Raw genomic sequence first — 26,679 nt, forward strand, 5'->3', positions numbered from 1 at the left:
CCTCTGGGTCAGACAGACCGTTGCATCGGTTGAGTGTGTTTTCGTTGTCACATCTGGACGATTCTTCCGAGCGATTGGAAGCGTTTCTTTAGCCCCTGATCTCCGAAATCTGAGTGAGGGAGTTTGATCGTCATGACGATGCCCTGTGTTTCTGTCCGCAGACCAAATATCCCTCTGTTGTCTCGCTACCCGGAGGCTGCCGATCTGAGGTCATGACCTTGAGTCACCCTGAGCTGCCGAGGTAAATGTCCATGCATACGGTCTCTCTCCATCACTCTGCAGGTATCTCTGGCTTTATAGTTGCCTGTTGACCTCTGACCCCAGTTTACCTTCTGCATCTTCAGCGTTACTAATGTATCTGCATGTGTGATGCATGTGTCACTTCCTCTCCTCTTCCCGTCCTTCCTCCTGCTCTATCTCCCTTTCCCCTCCTCCTTTTGCCCAGCAGGAGGCTCCGCCCCCACATGGGCCTGGTCCTGCTCAAGGTTTCTTCCTGTTAAAGGGGAGTTTTCCTGCCACTGTTGCTTGTTGGGGTCAGGCCCTGGGATTTTCCAAAGCACCTACAGACTCTCCTGACTTTAAAAGATTAACTCCAGACATGTGGATGTCGTTACCAAGGTTACCAATCAGGCTAAACTTGCCAAAGCTTCCAGTATTCCACCACCACCTCTGGCCACCGATCCTGGTATTCAGTGACCAGAGCTAATTACTGACCCGTCACTGGGCTCTCAGCGGCTGGAAGGTTTGAGTAACGTCTCAAAGATGAATGGATGGCTGGCTGGAGGGATGGATGAGTGGGTGGATGGATGGATGAGTGGGTGGAGGGATGGATGGATGAGTGGGTGGATGGATGGGTGGAGGGATGAGTGGGTGGGTGGATGAGTGAGTGGGTGGATGAGTGGGTGGATGGATGGATGAGTGGGTGGATGGATGGATGAGTGGGTGGAGGGATGGTTGATTGGGTGGATGGATGGATGAGTGGGTGGAGGGATGGTTGATTGGGTGGATGGATGAGTGGGTGGATGGATGAGTGGGTGGATAGATAAGATGATTGAGTGGAGGGATGGATGGATGATGGATATGTGGTGGATGGATGGATGGAGGGATTGGTGGATAAATGGATGGATGATTGGATGGGTGGATGGATGGATGGAGGGATGGATGCGCCCTGGCGATGGAAGACTGTTTTGCTCCGTTAACAACAGAAATGTTTCCTTCGTTTGCTTTCATGTTGTTTTGCTGATTTTCCTCCTTTGAACTTTGATCAAAGCTCTTTGATCTGAGCTCCAGCGTCTCAGCGTTCTTTGCTTGTTCCCAGCTGCCGGCTCCTCGTCCGTTGGTCCCTGGAGGTCTCCAGAGAGGGAAAAGTGACTCCAAAAATCAACGTGCTGTCAAAAATCCCCGAGAGAGGTGAGACGTTGTTTTCCTGAACGCGCGCAGTCGGAGTAGAAAGGAAAGTTTTCGTCTACAGCTTCTTCCCGTTCTGATGGCGTCTTCCAATCTTTTGGATTGTTTCAACGTTTCGTTCCTCAGAGTGGCCTCGCTCACAAATTTAAATGACATTTTTATGTATTCTATATATTTTTATACTAGACGGGACGCCAGAAACTTAATGCAGACGTAAATTAAATGCGGTTTCAAATAAAAGACTCATTCAAAATCCAGTCCAAAACTATTAAACCGAGTCCACGTTAACAGCAATAAGCACAATTACCGTTTTACGATTCTTTACCCTGAGAAACTGTTTAGTTGCTTTTATTTGCTGGCTCATTCTGGAGTTTTTCTGTTGCTTTTCCCCATCGGGACATTATTCCGTTACATTTGAATTGTCTTCCCTGCAGCGCTGCAGTTCTGCCCCCAGCCTGCAGGCGGTGCTGCGGACGCCTTCCAGAGCCTGTTGAGGGTTCTGGGACCTGAAGCTGCCATAGAGTCCATCATCAGGGCCGTCAGTCTTTCTTCTGATCCATAAGTCTGACAGGAAGTAACCACGACAACAGTGTAGCCCCTTAGAAACCGGTTTTAATAGAAAGAGCAGGACTGAGACAACAGCTGAAACTCTACAAAAATAAATAGTTTCTATACAAAACCCCGCCCAGAGTAGTCTTTGTAGTCTCTTCACAGCTTTTTGACCCAGGCAGCAGGGGAAGGAGAGGTCATCCAGCCTATTGGCAGCACAGCCAGCACCCTTAGACCCAAACTGGACCTCTGGACTCAACCGGGCCGTTCCTGTTGTAGAACACTGACGGACATTTAGTGTTTCATTTGATTGGACAGATCGGTGGTGTTGCCTCGCACACAGTTTCTGTTAATGGGCTCACAGCCACATTAGACCCATGCGTGAAGGTTTAATACTGTTGGATGCTTTGGTGCCCCCCCCCCCCTTCCTTCTTCATCTTTAGTTCTGCTGCAACTGTTTCACAAACGCCACATTCAGAACGCGCCGCCGGCGGGACCCGTTTGGACCCACAGCCACTGATTAAAGGTGCAGCTGTTCTCTAATAATAGACTCTGATTTCCTGTGCTGCTGGAGTAACCGCAGCCTTGATGAGGAGGAGGAGGAGGAGAATAATCTTCTCACTGATAACAGATAATCCAACAAGAACAAAAACAAAACATCTGGACTTTGCCAGCATCGTTTGCACCATTTTTTTTTTAAAACGCAGAAAGGACCCGTCCCCTCGGTGCTCGTCCCCAGGTCCCGTCCACAGCAGCTCCAAACATCAAAGCTCCCCGTGACCGAGCGAATCCTCAGGTTCTGCGCGACACACACCGACACACACACAGAAGCCACTGACGGCACCGAGTCCTGCATAGTAGCAGAAGCATAAAGCGTTGTGCTGAAAGGGTCGAGCTCTCGTCACCACCTCCAGCAGGCTGGTCCTGGTGACCTTTTGGTGAGGAAGTGAAAGGAAACGTGACCCTCTGCTCTACTGTCGTCGCTTATTGCTTCACTTTTTAAAAAAATCCTCTAAGGCTTTCATGAAAAGTTTAAATAAACGTCAAAGGAAAAACTCGCAAAGGAGACGCGTCCCGTTTGGGGCTTGTGAAGGTCGGAAACGGCCCCGGCGCGCCGTCTGGTTAAGGTACCGCCAATCGGTCCGTTTGGAAAAGTAGCTAGAATCCAAAAGAACTCGAACCAAACCGTCAAATGAGCACGCTGGCCGCGTCGTTGCCGCGACGACCCGTAAAAATCCCTGCCTCGGGCCAAAGAGGAGGGCGCGACCGGTGACGGTGGGAGTCATCGGAGACGAAGGCACTGGGATGAGTAACAGAAAGTTCCGGAGATCTCCCCCGTCTGTGGAGGCCTCGCAGCCGGGACCGATAACACGGGTGGCGAAGGAGATAAAGTGCTGCAGTACAGTCACGAATAAAGAGCTCTGGTAAAAAAATAATTAGAAAAAGAGACTCTGGATGCCAGCGGGGCATCGGTTCAAGGCCTTCACACGGGGTGGAACAGCAGCGTGCACTCCTCCTTCTCCGGAGCCGCGCAGATGGTGGGGTGTGACGACACGGAGTCCTCGGGCAAGGCACTGCGAGTTTGCAGGTAGAAGGAGACAATCGTCTGGTCCAAGCGCAGTTGGTAGAGAATGCTGTCGAAGGGTTTGGGGTCCAGATCCAAGATGGAGACCAGGGAGGTGAAAGGAGGAGGCCTGGAGCCTCGGCGCCAACTGTAACTACAGGAAGTAGAAGAAGAAGAAGAAGGTTGGGATCAAAGAGCCTCACCATACCTCCAGTGACCTAACCCTAACCCAGGCATGGGCAAACTACGGCCCGGGGGCCACACGCGGCCCGTTAAACGTTTTAATCCGGCCCGCCAAACTTGAAAAATTAAATGAATAAACCTTGTTAATGTTATATTTTCACTGCAATTCTGGTGTTTTCCCACTAGAAAAAAGACAGTCAGGAGGAGAGTGATGGTGATATCCTGAAGGATAACAGAACTTTCAGTGCTTTAAAATAGAAATGGTTATTAATTTTTTTTAAAAAGGCACATTTTATTCATTTGATTTTAAGTGTTTTAAGACTCATTCCAAAGTCAGATATTTTGTTGCAATGCTTCTCTTCATTTTCATTTGAAATTAAAGCACATGTTTTCTCCATATCCCAAGATGTGTATTTTTTCTCCAATGAGGTGAGGTTACCAAAGCACTCCATCCATCCATCTGCTCCTGGTCCGGCCCCTTTGTCAAATGTTAGAACCCATTGTGGCCCACGAATCAAAATGTTTGCCCACCCCTGCCCTAACCCTTCAAAGCCTCACCCTTCGTCGTCCTCCTCTTTATCACTGCTCGGCACCAGGGCCACCATGATGGAGCAGTCCTTGGCGGTCTTGGTGATGAGGTACTGATGGATCTGGAGCACAAACCCAGAAGGGGGGCGGCTGAATGAAACACTCGTTCTACGGACGTTGGGACCGGCGGCGGCCCGCACCGACCTTAGTAGCAGCGTACTCCACGGAGCCGTCGTCCTCGGCCGGACATTTCTGCAGCATCTCCAAGAACTCTTTGTTGTACGGACCTTCGATATGAAGACGCGCTCTGGCAAAGGCAGCACGGCTGATAAGTGACCATTGAACGGCGTTTCCCTGTGCGGGTAAAGTGACGCGCCCGGATCACCTCTGCTTAGGGAAGTCCTGCAGGTGCTGCTCCACTCTGTGGTACAGGGGGTAAAGCTCCTCGATGTCCCGCATGTCCAGCATCTGCGTCTGGAGGATCCTGGACAGCACGCTGTCGCCGGGTAACCCCTGAGAGCCTACACACACACACACACACACCCCAATGACAAACGGGAACCCAACAGGAGTTGAGGATGTTCCAGAACGGGGGGATTTCTGTCCCCACAGGAGGGAGGAACCCTGGCGAGTTAGATGAAGTCGGCGTCTGACCTTGACGGCTCCTCTCCTTGTTGAACAGGCTGGCGTCGCAGTAGCTCTGCCGCTCCGCGTGCCTGTCGTTGACCGGCCCCCCCTCTCTGCCCTCGCTGCTCAGCAGGGCGTTCATCAGGACCTGCGGGCGCAAACGTCCCGATCAGTGACGCTGAAATCAGCCAAAGACAAAGAGGAACGGGCAACACCTGAAGCCTCCTGCAGTGATACACACACACACACACACACATAGATCATTTCACCTGAATGAAGTCATTCAGGACAGCTTTGTTGGTCATGTGACAATTGAAGCGGTTGTTCCCTTGCAGGAAGTACGGTCTGAGATGATGCAGGAGGGAGTTCAGGTCCAAAGAGTCGTCGCTGTCCTTCCTGCTGTAAATACACTGCCCCCCCTGCAAAACACACACATTAGAGCCACGCTGGAGCTTTTGTCTGACAAAGCGGCCTTTTGATGGTTAAAGCAGGAGGTTTTTAGTGTTGAGAGAGGCTGCGCGTGACCTTCTTCTTCGCCTCTGTGTGATTGTCTGTGTTAGCGCGCCCCCTGGTGTTAGATCCGCCGTCCTGCGGGCGTTTTGCTACTGCTGATCACGTCTGAGAGCTCAATGAAACACTCTTGGAACAAAAACACGGGTTGTTTCCCACCTGCTCGGGCATGTGTGAGTCTACTAAGAACTATTCTTCAACTAAATGCTGAGTTGTGGCTGACAGGTGATGTTTTAGGCTTGGACAGAGCACGCTGTCATTTTGGCCATTAGCTGACAACATTGTGGTGAAGCTGCAGCGTCAGCGGGGACGGAGAGGAAGGGAAACGTCCTGGAGGGGGAATTGGCAGTGCTGTTGCAGAGGAGTGTGTGAGCAGCTGTCAAGCTAGTGCCAGTAGAAACACACTGGGAAAAACAGGCACAACTCAAGAACAACGAAAGGGAAAAGAAAGGAGCAGAACGTTCAGCCCGGGCTCAGAAACTGGATTAACATAACGACCTCGCCAGAAAAAAAGTCTTCCCATGTTGTCAGTTACACACTATATCCTCGACGCGTCGTCAGAAGGGGGAGAAGTGAATCCTGGTCTGTCTCGGGGTGGCGCTAAAGCTCATTAACAGTCCTGGCGGCTGTCGCCTCGGGAAACGGCCACTGAAGTGACCCAAGGAAGTGGAGAAGGGAATAACCACATGAGGACGGTCAGGAGAATCCACAGAGGCTTGGAAGCAGGAATAAACTGGTATTAGTTTGCTCTGCTTGTTAGATGTGACCAAACTGGACCAATATTTAGTCAGGACACCAGACGGAAGCGTTTCCAGCCGCTGGAAAAGTCCCGGCGTGATTTAAAGATGCCAAACGTGCAGCGAAAACATCTGTCCCTCTGGACCATGAGCCCCGATTCCGAAGCAGCTGGGATTGGGAAGCAAAAGAGCCCCACCCAAGGGTCACGGGTTCCCCCATTAGAACGCAACTAAGGGGGCCGAGCCAAGTCTTCCGCCTTGAGTCATCTGAAGAACTAACACTGTAACCCGGACGGTGAGGGGGCGACTCCTGCACGCATTCCTCCTCCGTGGATGCTTTCCATAGCAAGAAAGCGCCTGGAGCGCTCATATGGAGCCCGAACACCGGTGGAAGAGCAGAGGTTGTTGTCACCCGCGGTACGCAGCCCGTGCTTGTCAGAAATTCCTCCTGCAGTGTTGCTGTTGGCAACCCCAGCAGAACAGACCAGTTCGCCCATCAGTGAGGGCGTGCGCGCTCGTGCAAGCGCACGATCCCTCTTTCATGTTCACATTCAAGGTGCAACTAGTTTAGTGTCTGACATCCCAAAAGCCTGGCCCCTCCGTATTGTTGTACACGCTGTAAAAGAAGAGTAAGCGCAGCGCAATCAAGCATTATGGGCTTCATTCATGCTTTAGGGAGCGCTGGGGTGCAGTCGGCCGGCTCACCTTAAAGATTTTGAGGTTGTTTTGAGGTTCTTCTATAAGCTGTCTGATTGCAAAGTGCATCCGCTGTTTGTTGCTGGAAAAAAAAAATCGAAGAAACAAGATGTTAGCCGTCATTTGGAGCATCTGAACGGGCGGCGTGAAGGAAACTCCCAGAATCGGCCTGGAATTTTGGCTTCACGCAGCAAAACGCGGGCGTTTCCTTCAGCTACGTTTCATTCCCCAGCTTCTACCAACGGGATCTAAGGCGACGTTTCCCTTCTTGACAGGGATGTCGTTGGAGATCGGCGTCAAATGTTGAATGTACACATCCTGCACGTCCCTCATTTGCTCTAGCAACAAGCTCCTCCCTTCAATTTATGGCCTCATTGAGCGGTAACTTGTTTCTTTCTTTGCTGCCAAATTCTAACAATGGGCGACTTCATGACGCACAGAAAGGAGATGAGCTGGCTGTCAGAGCTGTTGAGCAAGACACCGACGATACAGTTCGACCCGCGCGTCGCTACGCCGACAGCTTCCTTTTTGTCTCCCACAACTCCATTTTCTATGTTCAACCTTCAGTTCTGCTGCGGCGTGTGTTGACAGTGGGGATCTTACCCTGAAAACAGGTCCAGGGGGCAGTACAGGCTACGCTTTTTCCACTTCCCCGTTGCTACCTGGAAACAGGACCGGAATCGTCATGACAACCTTTATGATGCCCCCAACGTTAACGCTTATGGGGGGACTGAGGTTCATCGATTCATCATGATAATGAAGGAAACACATTTATCACATCGAGGAGACCTGAAGAGCAGCAATCTACACACACACACACACAATCTACACACACATGAAGGCAGGAAAGTTAAACGCTGGGTGTGTTTTACAGGAGTCAATCTCAAAGACACTTCATGAAAACTCCCTGCCCCAAATAAAAAAGCAATAAATAAATAAACCTGGTTCACATCCCAACAATTACAATTATGTCAGGCCCATTTCTAACTTAGTCTTTGTATCCCCCCCCCCCCCAAAAAAAGAGTTTCCTGCCAATCGAGCACTCATTTAACATCCAGTCTGTGATGGACTCAGCACAGCTTTACTAATTACTGCAGCTCGATGAACTTCAGAGAGGATACAGACCACAAAAGGGGCTTTAATTGTGTGTGCGCGTGTGTGTGTGCGCGCGTGTGTGTGTGTGAGAGCCTCCTGACATGAAATGAAAGAAACAATGATGCAACAACATCCATTATGATAATGAATCCACAGCAGCCCTCTGATCAAAACTGAATTCTAGTCAGATTATCTGCTTTGTTTATTTATTTGTTTGTTTATTTGTTTATTTGGACGGCCCTCATAGATGCGTTTCCTCACCTTGTACAGTTGGTACATGCAGAAGCGGCACACTTTGGATTTGATGTCCTTGCTGACGTGTTTGGAAGATGGCAGGAAGCCCCATTTAGGCTAAAAACCACAACAGGCCCAAAACAGACGGTGAGTCACACACGTATGGCCACACAAAGCCTGTGTGTGTGTGTGTGTGTGCGCGTCTACCTTTATTTCAACACACAGTGGAGGAGTGTGTGTTGACAGATGGAGGACTGGGTACGTCAGGTTGGGCAGCGACAGAGCACAGCCGCTGTAAATGTCGATCACCTTGTCGCAGCGCCACCCTGAGGCCCAACGCAGAAGAATATAAATAATAGGTGAATAAATATAGATGATGGACGGCATATCTCCATGTGTGCGTGTGGAATGTTGTGAGGACGCCTTTACCTGGACGTTCATGCTGGACTTTTATGGACAGCTGGCGCACAAACTCCAGCGGCAGTTTCACGACTTCCTGGATTAGAAGAGAACCCGGGTTAATTCCATCTGGGCTGGCGTCGGCGATCCCTACCTGAGGGTTCTGTACGGTAACCACGGCGCTCAACACGGTGGCCAGCATCCTCCAGGTGAACCCAGCGTGTGTCATTCCAGGTTTTGATTATGTTGTCAAGACCTTTCAAGACTCTCAAAGACCTACAAAAGTACTGGACCGGGTGGATCAAGGAACGCTCAGTTCCAAACGAGACCATTTCCTGTCCTTTTTTAGGTCGCCGCCACTTTAAGTTGTATGGTTAAGTAAATGGATCCAGAGTTCGGGTTATTAAAGCAGAACTAACTAGAACTTTGGGTTTTACGTTCCACATCCTGATTTGTGACAAAGACGTTTGTTACGTCCCTCAGTTGTGATGTCATCTGCTCAAGGCCTTGCCGGGAAACGTCTAAAGTCCTGCTCCTCATGGATCGTGTTAAGTTCTCAAACCTCTGAGGTCCAGGAGGTGATCCTGGACCTGCCGGATTCACCCAGGTTCTGACTCCCACGTCTGGAACGAGATCCAGATCCTCAGGGTGGGACTCTGCTCAGTCCTCTTCTCTTTTTTTAACAAATCACCGCCAAGTTGTTCAGTGGATTTCAATCTAGGGTCTATTTTTATCACTACAGCAGTTCACCGCGTACTATTATGGGCTGTCCTGGTCAGCCTAGAAAGTCTCCCTCTCCAATCTCTGTCCACCTTGCCAGCAATTATTCATCACAGACGTTCTAGAAGCTGCAGAAGAAGATTAGGTTCTACGTTTTTAGCCCGTTTTATAGCCGATTTGGGTTTTTCCCGTTATGTTCGCACCCCAAATCTAATACATTGGCCGAGAGGTTGAGGGCAAACGGGAGGGGGCAATAGGGGCAACACTGCCGACATGAATGCTCGAAGGAGAAACTATTTGAGAGACTGGCAGAACCTGTTTTTGACTTGACTTTAGGAGGTGGAGGAGAAAGTGTGGCTTGCTCGAGGGTTAGAGTTGGATGTGAGCAGGTGCATGATGAAGTGCAGGGGTCAGAAGACGGGGCCCTGGGGGACACCGGGAGCGACTGGAGAGGGGTTGATTTAAATGATCTAAGCTGGCTGGAGCCAGCACGGAGAGTGGGCCGTGGCGTCGCTCCTGCTGGCGTCACACGGGGGTCGCGTGCATTTCTTTATGAATGGCGAGACGGGAATTTTGCATAGCGACGTGTTATTAACATTCCACCGAGAGCCATCGTTAAGAACGGAAGAAAAGAGTAAAGTTCAGCACGGTACAACCTGAAAGGGACAGATTCCCGAACAGGGTTGCAGCCGATCATGAACTACTCACCCCACTGTGGACGAACTTTTCTCCCAGCAGAATGCTCATGACATTGGAGCTGAAGTCCACAATGTTCTGGATCTGCCTGAAGGCCTGCTCTGCACTCTAGAGAAGGGGAGGAAGGTAAACACCTTAGATCCGGTTCTTCTGTCAGCACGTTCGCATGCACAGGTCAATCAGGCTACTCCTAAAATTAGACTTTGGAACGTCCTCGGAACTGGTTCCTCATTCCAGTTTACGTGCAACAGAGAAAATCGAATGAGGGGAGCCTGCCTGTCCTCCTCGCCACTAGGGGGCGATGTGTATATTTTCAGCGGGTTGCTGGGACGATTCCATCCCATTGACATAATAAACAAGGGGAGTCAGGTGGCGGAGCAGCACCAACAACAACAGGGAGATGCACAACAGGACAGCTTATTGTATAATTATTACACAGGTAAGAATCATGCTCTCCCTTCTTCTACGGTTTTTGTTCCAGGTTCTTACGGGTTGTGGAGCAATGCTCCGGTTAAGGGCTCTCCATGCTGGGCCAGAACGATTTTATCTGGGTGTCTGGGTCAGATAGGGAGAGCGCCAGTCGGTCCAGTTGTGGTCAAGTATCGTCTTATTATTACTATTGTTATTACTATCGTCGTTAAGTGTGAGTCCGCTGCCTTAGAATGAGAAGCTTTTCACTGTCATTGTTACAAGTAGACATCCAATCATCCAATCCCAGTTCCAGACAGAGAATATTCCTTTATTTACCTGTGGGGGATTTTCCGAGTCCTCCGCTGGATATTTGAGTAGCCGCAAAACTCTGGAGAGCTGCAAAAGCAGACGCATCAGTCAGGGTCAGCGAAGCACACCTAACCAAAAGGTCCGAGGCTACGGACAGACGCCGGCTGTCATTTCTGTAGAACCATCTGTCAGTACGGCGTGTTTCTCCATGACACTCAAATGAACAAAGAAGAAACATTAATAGACGAGCAGGCTCATCTGTGTCTGCACTCAGCTTGAACATGCAACTGGTGGGAATCACATTCATCTACTCTGTCCTCCTGCTGTGGTCTCAACACATTTCACAGAGATTGTGAGGAGCACACGGGTTCTGTCTGCATGTTCGGACCGGCCCCAGACTGGAATCTAAGGCTCAGCACGTTGCAGAACCGACATGTCATTACCACAGTTTATGTAGCAATAAGCTTTATCCAGAAGTTTCTGGCGCCCCCCGAAGTCCCAAAACACATTTATTCCAAAATGCTGTGCATTTGAATTTAATATGCATGTGTAGATTTGGTAGCTTTTACATAACTGCACACTTCCTGAGAGACGATGCAATGTTGACATGTAGGGACGAATATGTCGTTCATGTCCTGTCTGTCTGTCTGATTAAGATATGCGTGTTTTTGGACTGCAGTCCGCTTCAGAGTTGACTTAAAAGATTCTGAAAACCTTTAATAGTGCAACACAACAACACGGGCGCTGACCGCAGGTTTGGACTCGCTTCAAGCCTCGCTGTCCGATATTTAGCGCATCATATGCTCCCATACGAAAGTGGGATAAGTTATCGAAAACGGGCGACACGAACGCTTAATGAACGCGGCATTTCCTCCTCCGACCGCAGAAACATTCTCCAGACAAGTTGACCGACCCTCCTATCGGGGGAAAACGCCGAGGTGAATCAGTTAAAATGTGAGTGATGTGCGTTAGCCAGCGTAGATTTAGCTTGGTGTTAGCACTGCCGAGTCACCTTTACATGTGCGACAACCAGGTTCTTGTTCCCCTCTCCGTGGTAAACCCAGTCATTCTCGTCCATTTTATCCAGCTGCATCACACCGATGGCAACAACTGCGCCTTCTCTTCGCGGGTAAAAGTATCAATAGAACGTCTCGACCCAACTACTCCGAGTCGGACCGGAGCTTCGGGGAAGGGTGTTACCGGCAGTTCCTGCTCGGTGCTCCGCCCCCGGCCAATGAACGAGCGAGCCTCCCGATCCGGGCTTCCGGTGGGCACTTCAAAATAAAGGTCCCCATCTCTGAGACGTCAGTTATTTAAAGTCTGAAAATCGGGGGAAACGGGAAATAACAAAATAACATTCGTGTAACAGCGAATTTCATATTTCTGTATCGGATACTGAGATTAGGTTTGCCAAATACTGCTACACACATACATTACCCTCGTGTTTATGGTGATTTTTAACGGGTGCGGTCCATTATGGGGAAGTGACCGGACGGGACATAAAGGCCAGAAAATCTGTACTTGAGGAAAAATCTACTATGTTTAAATGTTTATGTTTGGGCAGGGACGCAGTAATTGATGTGAGTACGGGAAAAGAGTCTGTTCTGGGCTTTGAAACCAGATGAAATGGACCAAAACTGGAGCAAGACCAATATAAGTGTAGCGATGCTTGGCTGTAAAATAAAAGGCATCTCAGCTGTTCCAAAAACTGGAGGCAAATTTGGAGAAAGTACATTAAAGCCGGGGCAGAACGAGGAATTCATGGAGGCAGTGAGAGACAGAAATAGGACAATAAGATATTATTACTGGAGACAATACTGTGGTTCAATAAGAAAGGTAGCAAAGACAGGGTGTGTATGTGGGGTGGGGGGGGTGTTGAAGAGATGGGAGGAGACATAGAGGCACAACTGTGATACAAAGAACAGGTAGAGCTGCTGGCAATTACCTTTGAAGTACCGTACATAGTTCCAATAATTTTGGAAGGAGGGAAAGTGGGGTGGAGATAGGTCTGTAGCAGAAGATAGAGAAGTGACGCGTAGCAAACTGAACTTAAAATTGCTGCCTTTACTATAGATGAGCTCAAGATGCAGTCTGGTATTCCGTGATTAAACATCTGAAAGTGTCAAAAGGGTTGTGGACAATGCTAATCATGGATTGTCTTGCTGCACTCAAACCAGGTCTGTCCAAACAAGTCCTCAAGGGCCACAACCCAGCCAGGCTTATTTATCCCCCTTAAAAGCATGTTCAGCCTGGTAGGAGAGAAAACCCGGCCAGACTGTGGCCTTGGACATGTTTGACTTAAACGTATGTACAGATCCTACTAGCAAGGAGTTAGTTTTAGCCCCCAACAAGTTTCTTTTGTGTTCTTCTGCAGATGGTGGTAATGGGTCCAATCCGGTCTTTTTAGAAAGGTCTACATTTACCGTACATTTTTATGGTGTATATAAATGTAAACTCTACTGGTCCGAATCAGAAGCAGTGACAAGTTATTTCTACATCAAAATGCTTTAATATGTATAAAAAGGACAGGACACACAAAAACACTCACAATAGCCAAAAAGATTGTATAACAGATGAATCAGAGGGCGTGTCGTTCGTATCGTGGACTGCTGGCTCCGTCTAGCTCTACGTAGGCTCCGGTGCCCCCCCCCCCCGTCCGCTCCGATGAGCTGTAATTGGCTTGAAAGAGGAACCGGTTGGATCCTTCACAGTTTGTACAGGAGGACATGCCATGTCTGTTTTCAGCCTGTCAGTGGCTCTTCTGTACAAAGCGGGGGGGTTATTCCATTCCTCCAATGTCATGCTGTTTATATGAATGTGAGACCAAGCTCCCTGCGGAGGAACACAAGCATTGTTCAGTACGCTGTGCACAGCGAGACAGCCCGAAAATGAGAAATAAAACATTCCGGACGCGTCAAAGTCGGATCAGCCTTTAAACGCCGTCAGCTCCATGAAATCAGGATAACGTAGGTCCGACCTCACCTCAAGACTGCCTTTTCTCCGAATGTTGAAAGAGATTAAGTCGTTTTAAGACTTAGGAGACAGCATTCAACAGAAAGTGCGCTAAAATACGTGCACAGGTGTGTTCCCGTGTGTTCTTTTCAAGTTTCAGCTTGTTCTTTTCGATACCGCTCTCTGCTCGGAAGTCGTTAAAATTCTACTTAACAGCAAATTATCCACCAAAAACCTCTGACACACAAAGGCAGGGACAGGACACACACACTCAGGTCACAGGACAAGTCCAAAGGAGAGAGGTGGGAGCGGGAGCGAGAGGGTCAGAGGCCAAGCGGTGAAGTTAGGGTCAACTAGCCAGTAATTAAGCCGCACCATCAGTCTGTATTTGGCAAATACCCATGCGCATCTGACGAGGGTGAATAAAGAACAGAGCACGAAAGCCACAGTCTGGAAGAGTAATATGACTTTACACGGGCAGCTAATTAGATATGAAAGCATTACTATCAGAAATAGAACCTATGAAACCAAAATAAGGAAGCACAGATAGTTCAAGATGAGCTGGTGCATTAAAAACACCTGCCAATCATGCATCCACTCGACCCACAGTATTCCATATACTGAAATAGAGATGGAAAATCTAGAGTTCTTTTTTCTATCCAACTTTATCTGTTGAGGCCAACTTGAATTCATGACCTTTCAGGATTGATCGATTCGACGCTTCACCCGAAGCCGCCGAGATATTCCCTGTGCATTGATGGTGGTGCGAGCAGCAGACTGTGGCTTCGCAGCAGTACGGCCTCTAGCAGGGAGCTCGAGGTTGGGAGTTCACATGAAGTGGAAGCAATACAGGGAGGAGGGGGTGGGGGGGGGGGGGGGGGGGGTTGCCTCGGAGACAGCCAGTGTCAGCACAGCTCCCAGCAGCAGGGGCATACTTACCTGTGGCCAGGCCCCCCTCTGCTCTGCCCTTCATCCCTCCTCCTCCTCCTAGGCCAGAGCCACTGAGGGTCTCCACAGACAAAGATGGCTGCTCACCCTTGTAGGGTTTGGGCCGGAAGGGGAAGTCTTTGTCTTTACCTTTAGAGCCTTTTGGCCGGCCCGCAGTCTTCTTCTTGGACTTCCCATCTCCTTTCACGCCCAATAGGGGGTGCACCTCTGAAAACAACAGCACGCTTTTAAAAAGAGACGTAAAGATTGTCACACGTGCACTCTAGAAAAAGAAATTAGACCTGAAAGTTGGAGTCAAGGAAGGGAAATATAGCATTGCCACATAGGAAAGACCCCAGAACCTACTGCGGACTCTAATATTTTATTGTAGCATCAAGCTAGGCGGGCAGAGATTCTCCACAAGCTCATTTCCATTAAACTGCCTGCACTGTGCTGAAAAGTGTGTCCCCGTCTCCAGCCTGAGGCTCGTGCAACTCACCGTCACTCGGCACCCCCTTGAGTTCAATGGTGGTGGTGCGAGCCTTTTTCTTGGCTGGGCCCGTCTCAGAAGAGGGCTGCCTCTGCTTTTTGTCGCCACTAGGTGACGCGTCCTCAGTGTTTCCGGTCAAGCCGGAGGCGTCAGGCGGGGGCCCGAATGGGTTTTCCTCTGGGTCTTCCACTTCGGGGGCAATGGGCAGGTACAGCAGAGCTTTATTGTCCTCCAACTCCTCGTCACTACAGGGGGAGAAATCAGACGTTACTGCCTGAGGTTCGGGGACTTAATACGTTTTTATTTCATCATCACCTGCTGCAAAAAGCAACTATGGGGTCAACAGTGGTGACATCAACCTCTTCATCCTCTGCGGCATCGGCACCTGCAACACCAGGACAACTTTGGGTCTCAGAAAGTCACACCAGCAGGGAAGAGCCAATAAAAATAGTGGAGCAATATCATTTCAATTCAAAAACACATTACAAACACCAAACTGAACTCCTACCTGTCTGCTCAGGTTCACTCTTGTCTTCATCCTCGATGTCGAACTCCGATTCCCTCTCCTCGTACTCCACGTTTTCATCCAGCTCTTTGAAGTCTGGAGCGAAAGCGCTCCAGTTTTCCTGGAGACAAATAATCCGCTTTAGCTGGAAGCTTGCTGAAAGGATGGCGATGAGGAGGCTCTTGGGGAAAAACACCAGCTCTTTACGCGACAGGAGCACAAGTCAAATGCATGCGATGCGGAATAATATCCACCGTGTTGTGTTGTGGCTAAAATCCCTTTCAAAAAACATTAATAGACCCAATTTCTAATATTTCTGTCCTCTACAAGCGTGGACAAACATGTCTAGAATGACTCGAATATCGCTCCTCTCAAAGTTTCACTCTTTTTAGATCTTTTGGCCAGATGTTACTATATATTTAGACTCAACCTACCAACATACATGGATTGTGTGTCCAGGATCTGGACATGAAGGGCACAGACAAACTCAACATCACTTGGTCACAACAATGTAGCAAAAGGCTCCCAAGGGATGGACAAGTAGCCAAATATCTGTCAAAAAGGAACCGATCTGACCGGCCAGCTGACGTCAGCTCACCACTTGATTCTGGGCCCAGATGGACACAACTCCACTGGAGATGGAGGCAATGATTGGACGGACAGGATGCCACTGAGGGAAGGTTAGAGGAGACAAAACCGCACCTTTTAATCAATTCAAAAATCAAATGTTGCTTAGTTCTCTGTCTTGGCATTACAGCAACATCCAGCAGGAGTTCTCCTCTGGTTCCATGTAGGATCTTCACCAGATTCCCGATGCTCTTCTCCCAAATGTAGAGAGCGTGCTGCCTGGCCGAACCGGCCACGATGTATTCGCCGTCACCAGAAAAGCAACAGCGCTTCCAGGGGGTCCTAACAAAAGAGGGATGCAATGACAGGCATTTCAAAATATAAGCATTCCCAGCAAGAGGCGGGAGGAGGTCGGAAGACACGGGCAGACACGCAAAGGGGGGACTAATCCATCATTCCGGGACTGCGAGCGTTCAAAAGGCTGACCTGTTTACGAGGTCCTGCAGCTTCTGCATGGGTTCGGGTTCACCGTCCCGACCACAGGTCAGTATCTCCCTGCCGTCGTACACTCTGATGATGCGGTCCGCTGTGTTTATGAGGAAACAACTGCGCAGGACACAAAGTCGGGAGGGGTTAAAGCGGAATCGCAGCTAAGAGTGGATCGGATTTTAGTGGAGACGATGGAGACTGAAGGAAGGTGGCCTCTCGGTTCTCACCTGCCTTTTCGGGCAAATTCAATTGACTTGATGGCAGTAGTGTTGCTGGTGCCGGTGGTCACTCTGAAGGAGGCCACCAGCTCCTGGGTGTTTGTGCTCAGCACCAAGATCTGCAACGGAGAATCAGAAAGGAAAATAGAGCGCACGTTGTAAGACACAACAACAGGCTGGGATTCGGAGTGGAAAGGAAGAAGTACCACCTATAACTATATTGAATATTTAACATTCAACCTTTTTTTTGTTTGGAGAATTAAAGAAGCGTCAAAGGCAAATTTTAGAGCCACATCTCAGAGAGAAGCCCTGCGTATGGCCAAAGGACCAACTGACCGACTGACCTTTCCTTTGGCGTTGCCAGTGTAGATGTACTCCCCCCGCCTGTCAAAAGCTGCCACCACGTTCAGGTCTGAATCGTCATCCACGGGCAGCACAACGTGTTTGCAATCCGACAAAGTAAGCAAGACCGGGGCTGACTTCATGGGACACACCAGGACCTTGTCCCTAAAACAGAGACGGAGATAATTGCTTGTTAATGCAATCAATTATTGCTGACTTTCACCGATCGGTTTGGCACGAATCCACGATGTGACCGCACCGGCCGCTGAGCGTGACAGCCCGGCAGACTCCATACACGGCAGGCGCCCGTGAACTACTCACATGTCTCTGGGGTGGCACTGCAGTTTCAGGATGGGGGAGGGGAAGCGGAACCTCTGGTCACAGTCTCCAGTGAGGACATCCCACTGCGAGACAATGTTGTCTGTGGAAGCGCTCACGAGCTTGTGGCCATCTCGACTCCAGCTAAACACCCAGAAAATGAATCAATAATCAGCAATGGAACGTTCAAGTGGGGACTGGACCAAGTTTCTTATAAAAAAGATGACATAAGTGCAAACGCAGAGGTGTGAACACTGTCTAGAATAGCATGTCTCACCATAACGAGCACACTGGGTGAATGTGTGCACTGATAATTTTGGCGATGCCGCGCGTCAGGAAATCCCAGATGACGATACGGCCGTCGTTGCAGCCCACCGCCAGCAGCGTGCCCCAGCGGTTAAATGTACAGGTGAGGGCCATGCTAATGCAATCCAGGGTGCCATCTGCCTCCTAGCAACACACGCAGTACACACACGCACGCAATGAAACACTGAAAAGTGCACGTGATTTGGACTTTTTAGCAACGCCGGGCACTTACCTCTGGGTAGTTTTGCCCGAATGACTCTGGGAGGGAGAACAAAGCAAAGGGCATCAATAATTATAAGACTACTTTGATGCTACTAGACAAATTTGCTTCAGCTAGTGGTGGATTTTTAAAGTCTGTGTGATTCTATGAAGGTGAGTGGTTGCCATGGCAATCAAAAATCCCTGTGGAAGTTGCTACAAGTGGCGAGTAGACCCGTATTCCCAAACGATATAACACAATAACCACACTAGTATAAAATCCGTTCCCACATCTTGTCATGCACAAACCTTTTAATGTGTTTATAGAGTTTAATTCTGGGTTTCCGAAGCTTTTTATCAGAAACGCTTTGGTGAAACTAAATTTGACGTCGAACCCTAAAGACAGCAGCTGTAAGTGCTGTTATTGTCTATCAAAATCACTTTGCGGTGTCTTAATAGCAGCATTTGTTCACAAAAATCAGAAAAAAGTGCTTGGAGTGGCTGACCAAGCGTTTTCTACTAGATAAATATACTGTAACTAAATTCAAACCGAATATGAAAGATTGTTTGGAGGTTTTAGATAAATAGCTTCCATGTTTAACCGACGTTTCAATAAAGCACAAAAGGTCCCGTAAAACAATTTAAGAGGAGCTGTTTAACCGAATATATTACCGTACTTTTCATAAAATAAATGTAACTTGTTCATCCGTTGACAACGTAGGCTAATATACAATGCTAACAACACGTTACCATCAACACATAAATGGCACTTCATATAAATAGTAGGGACATAGTATTGTTAATTACCTAGTAATTCGAGGTTCATGACTACACCACTGGGACCCAAATGTCCCGAACCAGTTGATTTGTTACTAAAATGTTCTTCTAAATTCTGCAACTTCGACTGCAAAAGACTGGCGCCGAGCTTCGATGGCCGGCCTTTCTTCTTCTCTTCCGAGTTCTAGCGGGCAGCGACCAGCTTCGAGCGGCGTTGCTGCCACCTGCTGGTCGGTGCGTGCAATGACAGCCAAACAGGCGCATGCTAGTGTCATTTATTGCCTAGTGTTTATTATTGTTAGTGTTTTAGAATATGTATTAAATGTCAAAGGAGGACATTAATTTGAGTGATAAATGACAAATGTCACAAGTCATCTAGATTATTTGATCAATCTGTACCTATGAAAATGTACTCCACAAAGTCCTGGCTGATTTAATCGTGCACTATAGATGATGTTAGTGTTTGGGTTTACTTCTTGTTTTTCATTCATTACTCATGGTAAATTTTCAGGTAGATAGATAGTGTATTTTTAGACTGTAGAAAACATTCATACATGATATATAGACTCCGTGTTTGTGCAAATTTCCTAATAATCTGAAAAACAGAAGAAGCCTTTCAAACTCTGATCCTCCATTTTCTTCTGCCATCTCCATGTTTTAATTTTGCACTTACACTATTTATACTACTACATTCACACTAATTATAAGATGCTACCTGCTCAGTAAAATGACTCAGATTACCATGTCAAAGCACTATCTCAACTTTAGTTTTTTGAGCCAGAGCCAAAGAAATCAAGTGAAACTGGTTTATCTATTTCTGCTTGCCTTTTTCTTTCTTTCTTTCTTTCTTTCTAAAATAAACACACTCCACATGAGAATAATCTACATATAGTAATTTACACACTCTATTCAGTTAGTAAATTTTAATTGATTACATATAATTACTACAGACACACACATGCATACACGAACACACACACTAAATCACACAGGTGAAACACCAGAGTTTCCAAACAGCATCATTGGCAGGTGCAAAAAATCCAAAGGTGTCACCTCCTTTAAAAAATAACATTTAAAACATTCCCCAACCTGACGGTTGAACTTTGTGTAGTTGTTTCCCCTACTGGCTGTATGGTGGAGTGCAGTAGCACTCAGCTTTAATGATCTTGTCTCTTTAAATCCTGGAATCGGGACCCACAGAGGTTCCAGGTAGATGGTCCACCTGTGTTTAAACACCCATTTATACTTGGGCATCTGCAGTGGCAGGGAATATGTCCTCTGTGGGCCCTTTGTGACCTCCACAGAGAGGGGCCCCACATTACACCAAAAACTAACTTTTTTGTTGAACTTTGTATTGAGCAGTTTGGTTTTTTTTGGGTTTTTTTAAAAACAAAAGTAAGCTATATAAAATACATTTAGAAATCCATCTTCATAGCTGAAAGGATGGATAATGCACACCTTTTCCCATTATTTCAATGAGTTGCCTCCTAAACTCAGACAAAATGACTTTTCTCTTCCTCCATTTGCAGGTGTGGATGAAAAGTTTTGCCAGTCACTCTGTCATCCATATTAATGCCAAACTCAATATTGTCCCTAGAGAGAGGAGTAAATATTTGAATTTGGGTTGACAACCAGTCCTGCAAGGTCTCCCATGTCAGTACACAAACTAAAAAAGATCAGGGACCAGTACAGTAGCCTGTATCAGTGTCACAGAAGATGCAGTTATTGTGGTCATGGTCTTCTTTTGTTTTGGGCCTTACTAATAAATTAACGTTCCATATCTCCATTTATAATGTCTGACAAGAAAACAGCTTGTGGAGTTGGTTGTGCTGGAAATAGTATATTAGATTGTTGATTAGATTGTTATAGATAATCACATTTGAATTTCCTCCTGCCAAAAATGGTGATCAAGTGTAGTTTTGGTAGATAATTATACATGATTAAGAGGCAAAAGCTTCTGTTAATAAGCTTCTGAAATATGAAACCATCTGCCTACTATATGCACAATTTCAAATGGGCATATGATTCCATATTTCAGAAGCTTATTAAGATAAGCTTTTGCAGGATAACCTTTTAATAAGATGGGCTATTAACCAGATATTTCTATCCAATATCCCAAATACAGTAGAGAGGTTTGTCACTGCTGAGCATATATTTGATGTGGGGTAAAATTGTATGTATACAGGGGTTTCCAACATAGTAGTACGTGTTTGTGAAGTCTCACTGCACATTCTTCACCTTTAAAATTACATTTAAGAAAAAATTCTATTCTAACCTTTTCCGTATTTTCTCTATTTCCTAACTAGATTTCTGTGTTGACTATCAAATACTGACTTTTAGTAGTAAATATTTAGCCATTTTACTTTTATGACAGCATTAAAACACAAAATGATTAGCTTTTACACCACAATCATCGTAGTCGTTTATAAGTATTTTAAAAAGGTTATTTTAAATATAGCGGACCCGATTTACGTAATTTCCACCTGCGCACAGCGGGGCTGCAGCCCCGATTGGCGCGACAATTACATCATTTCCTGTTTGCGCTTCTAACACTTTACTTCCTGCTGCGCTACCGGACCAGCACCATTTAATTTAAAAGCACTCACGGAAATGAGTGAGAACGCGCGAATCAGGATTGTATTAAAGTGACGTGGATAGTTTTAATGGGATACAGGGTAGGTTAGGAATGGTGTATACACCGTAGGTGTGCGTTGTGGTTGTGGACTATTTTCAGGCTCGTCCTCCAGAGCGGAAGGGGGCGGTACTGCACCTGTTGCTGAACGCCACCAGGTGCAGGTCGAAGAACAAGAGAAGAAGAGCGCCATTTTTAAAAGAATCACCACCGGAGGTAGATTCAAAGATTCTGTGGAGAAAATGCTGGGTGAAGTCGAAGAACGGCTGGCAGAGGCGGTGCGAAGGTATCCAAACCTGTACGACTCCTCCTCGAAGCACTATAAGGACAACAAGCTGGCAACTAACTCGTGGAAAGAGATCTCTGAAAGAACTGGCCTGCAGAGTGCGGAGGAAGCCGCCAAAAAGTGGAAAAACCTCCGGGACAAATATGTGCGTCTGCAGAGGAAGATGGTGCCAGCCAGCGGCCGCGCAGGCAGTAAGAAAACACCCGCGTTGGTGATAATTCTATCTTGGCTGGCTCCTCATATAAGGCATCGGGACATGGCGTCCAGGTGTGACGCCAAGGTGAGTTTCAAGTTCAACTTCACTTTATTGATCCCTTTGGGATGACTCCCTCAGGGAAATTCAAAAATTCCACATAGAAAGATTAACACACAGAAAATATGGCTACGTTAAAATTATTGCACTATGGATGAGAATGATGTTGTTGCACCAAAGTGTCCATTTCTGTGTGCCTTTAGTTTGTCTTTGGCAGGAACATTTTCAGCCTGGTGTTCCAGCGTTCTGATTAAACCCAGCATATCACTCGGTCACATAGCAGAACATCCCGATCTCAAAGTGTTACATTGATGCAGCAACTGTCTTTACTGCTTTTAATAGACTGACTGTAGTTGAGATAAAGGACTTAAACCCAAAATACTGCCCCTTCTTTGGAAAAAGTAATGTGGATCTACACCCAGAATACTTTATTAATACAATAACAATACAGGAGAGATTCGGTTAATTTTTCAGGCAGTGGTGTCATGAATGGATGCCATATTTATTGTGTTACTCTCTATGAAATGTCCTTAAACCCCTCTGTTCTCTCTGTGCCACAGAGCACTTCACCCACGGAGACACAGTCACAGCCAGAGCTGCCGGTGTCCACCACACAACCCTCCAGTTCGTCCACACTCACAACGAGCACGTCATCCGATTCATCGCCAGAGCACTCCTCGACATCCTCTCTGGGGTCAGGCTCAGCGCCAGAATCTTCCCCGCTCCCCATCTGCAGCACGCCACATACACCTGCATTATCTGCTGCAGACATGGTACCTTTCCCACCACAGTCTCCTGTGGCCCATCCAGGAAAGAGAAGGAAAAAGGAGCGGGATGAGTGGGTTGTTGGGCAGATCAACCAGCTGGAGGAGCGTAGGCTGGAGCTCACAAGAACGGTGCCTGAATTTGACGAGTATACACGTTTTGGGCTGACTCTGGCAGACATGCTGAGAAAGGTGCCCGAGGACAGGCGGGACGACTTGATGTTTAAGCTTTACAGCACAGTCTACAAGTATCGTCGAAAGCTCTGAATCCACTGCATCATAGGCCATTTCCATCAGTGCTTTCCACTGTCCTTATGAGCACTTCATAAATAGACTGTGAATAGTTTTTATTGTATTTTTAAATATCTTTTAGAAATGGTATTTTAGATAACCTTTTATATCATAGTCAAAATATATTTTGTGTGTGTCCCCGTTTGTATTGATTTGCACTTCACTGCTAAGCACCTTTTGTGTTTGCGATGCTTAAACTTAACATGCACATTTCAGTGACTTTGCAAAATAAAACTACATGATTTGTGACAACATGACTGTTTATTTACAATGAACAAGATTGAAATGTGACCATATTAATGGCAGGATGCAATGTTGACCTGCAGCGCCACATCTACTTGTGCCATCTGGAAAAATCCCAGTCTGAATTTCTCTGAAGGGTTCATGTGTGATAGGAAGGCAGTGTCACCCACCACCCGGTGAGGATTCTGCTCTGCGTTGGGAAATGTGCCCCAGCATCTCAGGTGGCCGTCAGCTCGATGGAGTGGGAGCCTCGGGTGTTAACATGCCTCCCGTCGAGGATTTCCACACAAATTCCAGAAGCGCCAGAAAGCGATTCAGCTGACGGAAGGACCACCGGCGCCTCTTTTTCTGGAGCTGGAGCTCATTAACAACTGTTGTTAATGTTAATATTTAGTGTTACTCCATGAAATGTCCTTTAAATTAACTGTTGTTAATGTTAATGAGCTGCAGCTCCATGAGAAATCTGTGCTTCTCCAACCCGGAAGGTAAACACACGCAGACGCGACCATAGACGTCACGTGGTCTACGCTCTTCTTCTACGTCTATGGGTCTACGGAGAAGGTCCGTTTAACGCCACAGCGCCCCCGTAAGTCTCTGGCGCGACGTTGCACAGCGAACAAGACACTGAAAGGCGAATCCCATCTGCGCAGAAACGGGTTCAGCTTGTCGATAGTTACGAAAACCCATATGTTTACATACACGAAGTTCTTTTTTTAAGTTAATGCGACAAGATACTGTTTCCTGCCTGTTGAATTATTTTATTAACCTTTCCGTGCCATGTAATTTTCAGTTTTATCAGGTCTAAAACGGAACCCTGGCCAATTGCATCTGTTGTGACGGACACAGAATTCAGCTTTTGCAGTTATTGTTCAGCTCATCGGTCTGAACTTGAGACATTGTCGCTTGACGAATCACACCACACGTTGTTTTTTAAGGGAATAATTTGTTTTGCAGTGGCAAAACTACACAAGAATACGTTTTAGTCTTATTGATGGGATGTAAAAAGAGCAAAAATACGCAGCGGGACACTGGAGTCAATACTGTTGGCTTTATAGTCCGTCTCTTTACCGCAAAATACCCACCTCTCATGCTCTGATTATTGTTTTATTGTGAAGGTCTTTTTGTTGCGGTTATACATATGCGCGCACGGACGGGCTTGCGTGCCCGTGTGGATGGTGGGGGGGCGGGGGCGCCACGTCGGCACAACCACGACACAAAAGTGAGCTACGTTGGTCTGTCAATGGTGATTCTATGTGTGTGCGCACACGCGTGCACGATAGAGGAAAAAAGTCGAAGTAGTTGGAAGGGGACAGATTTATGCGAAAAGGGGCAAAGGGGCATTCAGAAGGATCCACATAGAGGAATACTCAGGTGGAAAAGTCCTTGTTTTTAGGTCTGGTTGCATCCCGAAGCAGAAGCTCAACTCTGAACTTCATCGGTGCCAAGTGTTTTTGTGAGAGGAGCCCCCAAAATGGTGAAGGTAAGAAACTTCTTTCCTGTCTTAGTTCGTGATAATTGTCACATAATATGAAAACGTAACACGCGTTAAATGCATTTGAGTTTGGTCGATTTTTTCCACCCATCTTATACGATTGGAAAACATCTTTATTTCTCCTTTAAATGGTGCTGCATTTGGATGAAAGATGCATTTGTCAAATTAGAAGCAGAGTTGCACCCATTAAAACAGACCCGTGCTGGACGATGTAAGTCTGAAGAAAAAAGGACATGCTGGCAATTTAATAGTGTTCGGTGATCACCTTCTCCTTATGCTGTGTCTGATCACGCACTTTTATGGGATGGCATCCCAAGATTTGTCTCAAGTCAGTCACCGTGGTTGTGTTGGTCACTCTGAAATGAACAGCCATCCCAGGTGCCCAGTGAGGTTATGCTCAGGGCTGCTGGTGGGCCCTCTAATCGTCTCTACTTCCAAATTCCAGAGGTAGCCTGAGAATCCCTGCAGCATTGTCACGTCGGGGGACAGAGTTCAGTTCCAGGCTGTGCAGCTAGGTATGGTTGCAGAATCTCATTTCAGTCTGTGCAGATTCCGCCCGATGATGACAAACCTCGAGATGCTGCTCACAATGTCCAAAAGACTCTGTCAGTGTAGGTATTCGAGTTGTCCGTCTTCTCCACACCTAGAGTCCAACTGCGGGGCTCGTCACCGAATCTAACACCCCTCCACGCGTTGCACGAACCGGGTTAAATGTCCTGCGAATGCGTAGGAGGCAGCCTGCGGTTTTTAAGTGCTGGGTGTGTATATTGTGCGAGTTCTGGGTTAACGGTGTCTTCAAATGTTTCAAGAATGTGAACCAGGCTAACGTGGAGTCCCAGCCTTGGACCAGTTTGGCCTCGGATGAGCCGGAAGTCCCAAACAGCCAGTCCACGCAGGGTAAGTCCTGCCTCCATCAGCCATTTCCTAAATGCAAGTCAACCTACAGACTCTCTTCATTCATCTTTCTGTGTCCTCAGTTTCTGGTAAGGACCACGTGGCACCTTCCAACATGATGTGGAGGGTTACTGGAGGCCTCTTCAATGTCACCAAGGGTGTGGTGGGTGCAGCGGTGGGTGGGGTGGCCTGGGTGGGCAGCAGAAGTCTGGAGATCACCAAGTCAGCCGTGACCGCGGTGCCCTCCATGGGGGTGGGACTCATGAAGGACGGAGTGTCTGCCGTGGCTGGAGGCGTCTCAACAGTTGGTTCTACAGTGGCGGGAAAACTGCCTTTCACACCCAAGAAAGACAAGGCCGAGTGAGGAGGAAGAAGTTAAAAAACCCACCGGGACTGAGCTGCCGCTGGCATCCAAGTGGTCCCTGCTTGGTCTGGAACATTTGAGCACCATGCTGAAATTTTCTCTTTGAATCAAACACCACATGTATCACCAGAGAATTCAGTATTAATACCCAAAAGACAATAACAATGATAATAACAATCAGCGTTATTATTGTTAATTTTATTATTAAAAACCTTCGCTGACAAGTGACTGAAACTCTACAAACATATTTATGTGGTGATGCATTCATCTTAAATCATTACAGGCAGAGTTATATGTTTTGGAGTACTTTTTCTTTTTCTTCTTTTCTATCTGCACATTGTTTGAGTGAATCGGATGATGTTTGATAAGTTTTGTAAGGTATGGAAGCAGAATTGTAGTTTATGCTCATCCAGTGCATTTGGACAGCATTAAATGATCAGCAACACTCTTTAGAGTACAGTTTTAATTGTGTCTGAATCCTATAAAAGACAATTAGTTAATGTACAGTTAAATGTATTTTTTTTGGTACCTGCAGCCAAAGACAAATAAAAAATAAATCAAAACATCGCAGAATCCAATATAGAAAATCTATAAATATATTTCTATATATTAATTATATATTTTTTTATTGTTAATATGGTGAAATTGTGTGGTGCGGTTTTTTTTAAAGATGGAATGACATTTTTAATGTGTAAAGGTCCAATTT

At 47.1% G+C, this 26,679-nt stretch overlaps 5 protein-coding genes across 8 annotated transcripts in view; 3 read left to right on the forward strand and 2 right to left on the reverse strand.

Moving 5' to 3' along the window:
* Window positions 1-2,086, forward strand: part of cenpp (centromere protein P) — a 46,561-nt gene extending 44,475 nt beyond the window's left edge. The window contains exons 7-9 of one of the 2 annotated variants that reach the window (XM_011613564.2): window positions 162-241; window positions 1,319-1,410; window positions 1,842-2,086. In XM_011613564.2, coding sequence (XP_011611866.1) covers window positions 162-241; window positions 1,319-1,410; window positions 1,842-1,969 — 300 coding nt within the window. In that variant the 3' untranslated portion in view covers window positions 1,970-2,086. The remainder of the gene's footprint in view (window positions 1-161; window positions 242-1,318; window positions 1,411-1,841) is intronic. The other variant, XM_029826256.1, reaches the window with a different exon arrangement.
* On the reverse strand, window positions 2,003-11,894 carry LOC101061368 (inositol-pentakisphosphate 2-kinase). The gene is made up of 14 exons (XM_003973019.3): window positions 11,678-11,894; window positions 10,693-10,752; window positions 9,958-10,053; window positions 8,560-8,626; window positions 8,338-8,456; window positions 8,158-8,247; window positions 7,405-7,463; window positions 6,811-6,883; window positions 5,128-5,277; window positions 4,886-5,006; window positions 4,617-4,752; window positions 4,436-4,538; window positions 4,262-4,353; window positions 2,003-3,674 (listed from the first exon to the last, which is right to left on the reverse strand). The coding sequence occupies exons 1-14, from the start codon at window positions 11,756-11,758 to the stop codon at window positions 3,440-3,442; spliced, it is 1,482 nt and encodes a 493-aa protein (XP_003973068.2). The 5' UTR covers window positions 11,759-11,894; the 3' UTR covers window positions 2,003-3,439.
* A 1,260-nt stretch (window positions 11,895-13,154) lies between these two features.
* On the reverse strand, window positions 13,155-18,939 carry LOC101074738 (retinoblastoma-binding protein 5). 3 transcript variants are annotated; one of them, XM_011613568.2, is made up of 14 exons: window positions 18,785-18,939; window positions 18,012-18,037; window positions 17,751-17,923; window positions 17,477-17,617; window positions 17,158-17,320; window positions 16,823-16,932; window positions 16,593-16,712; window positions 16,295-16,448; window positions 16,138-16,209; window positions 15,543-15,660; window positions 15,350-15,419; window positions 15,044-15,279; window positions 14,653-14,772; window positions 13,155-13,497 (listed from the first exon to the last, which is right to left on the reverse strand). In XM_011613568.2, exons 1-14 carry the CDS (start codon window positions 18,801-18,803, stop codon window positions 13,445-13,447), a joined length of 1,575 nt encoding a protein of 524 aa, XP_011611870.1. In that variant the 5' UTR covers window positions 18,804-18,939; the 3' UTR covers window positions 13,155-13,444. The 3 variants fall into 3 exon arrangements, with proteins under 3 accessions (XP_011611870.1, XP_011611869.1, XP_003973044.1); XM_011613567.2 differs by having other exon boundaries at window positions 14,557-14,772; XM_003972995.3 differs by having other exon boundaries at window positions 14,695-14,772; window positions 18,785-18,938.
* Window positions 18,940-21,285: 2,346 nt separating this feature from the next.
* LOC115246927 (transcription factor Adf-1-like) lies at window positions 21,286-23,173 on the forward strand. The gene is made up of 2 exons (XM_029826896.1): window positions 21,286-21,952; window positions 22,486-23,173. Exons 1-2 carry the CDS (start codon window positions 21,629-21,631, stop codon window positions 22,954-22,956), a joined length of 795 nt encoding a protein of 264 aa, XP_029682756.1. The 5' UTR covers window positions 21,286-21,628; the 3' UTR covers window positions 22,957-23,173.
* Window positions 23,174-24,385: 1,212 nt separating this feature from the next.
* LOC101061591 (transmembrane protein 263-like) lies at window positions 24,386-26,536 on the forward strand. Its single transcript, XM_003973020.3, has 3 exons — window positions 24,386-24,703; window positions 25,525-25,612; window positions 25,693-26,536. Exons 1-3 carry the CDS (start codon window positions 24,695-24,697, stop codon window positions 25,971-25,973), a joined length of 378 nt encoding a protein of 125 aa, XP_003973069.1. The 5' UTR covers window positions 24,386-24,694; the 3' UTR covers window positions 25,974-26,536.
* The last annotated feature ends 143 nt before the right edge of the window (window positions 26,537-26,679 follow it).

This window comes from Takifugu rubripes, chromosome 19, assembly GCF_901000725.2.
Source record: "Takifugu rubripes chromosome 19, fTakRub1.2, whole genome shotgun sequence".
Lineage (NCBI taxonomy): Eukaryota > Metazoa > Chordata > Actinopteri > Tetraodontiformes > Tetraodontidae > Takifugu > Takifugu rubripes.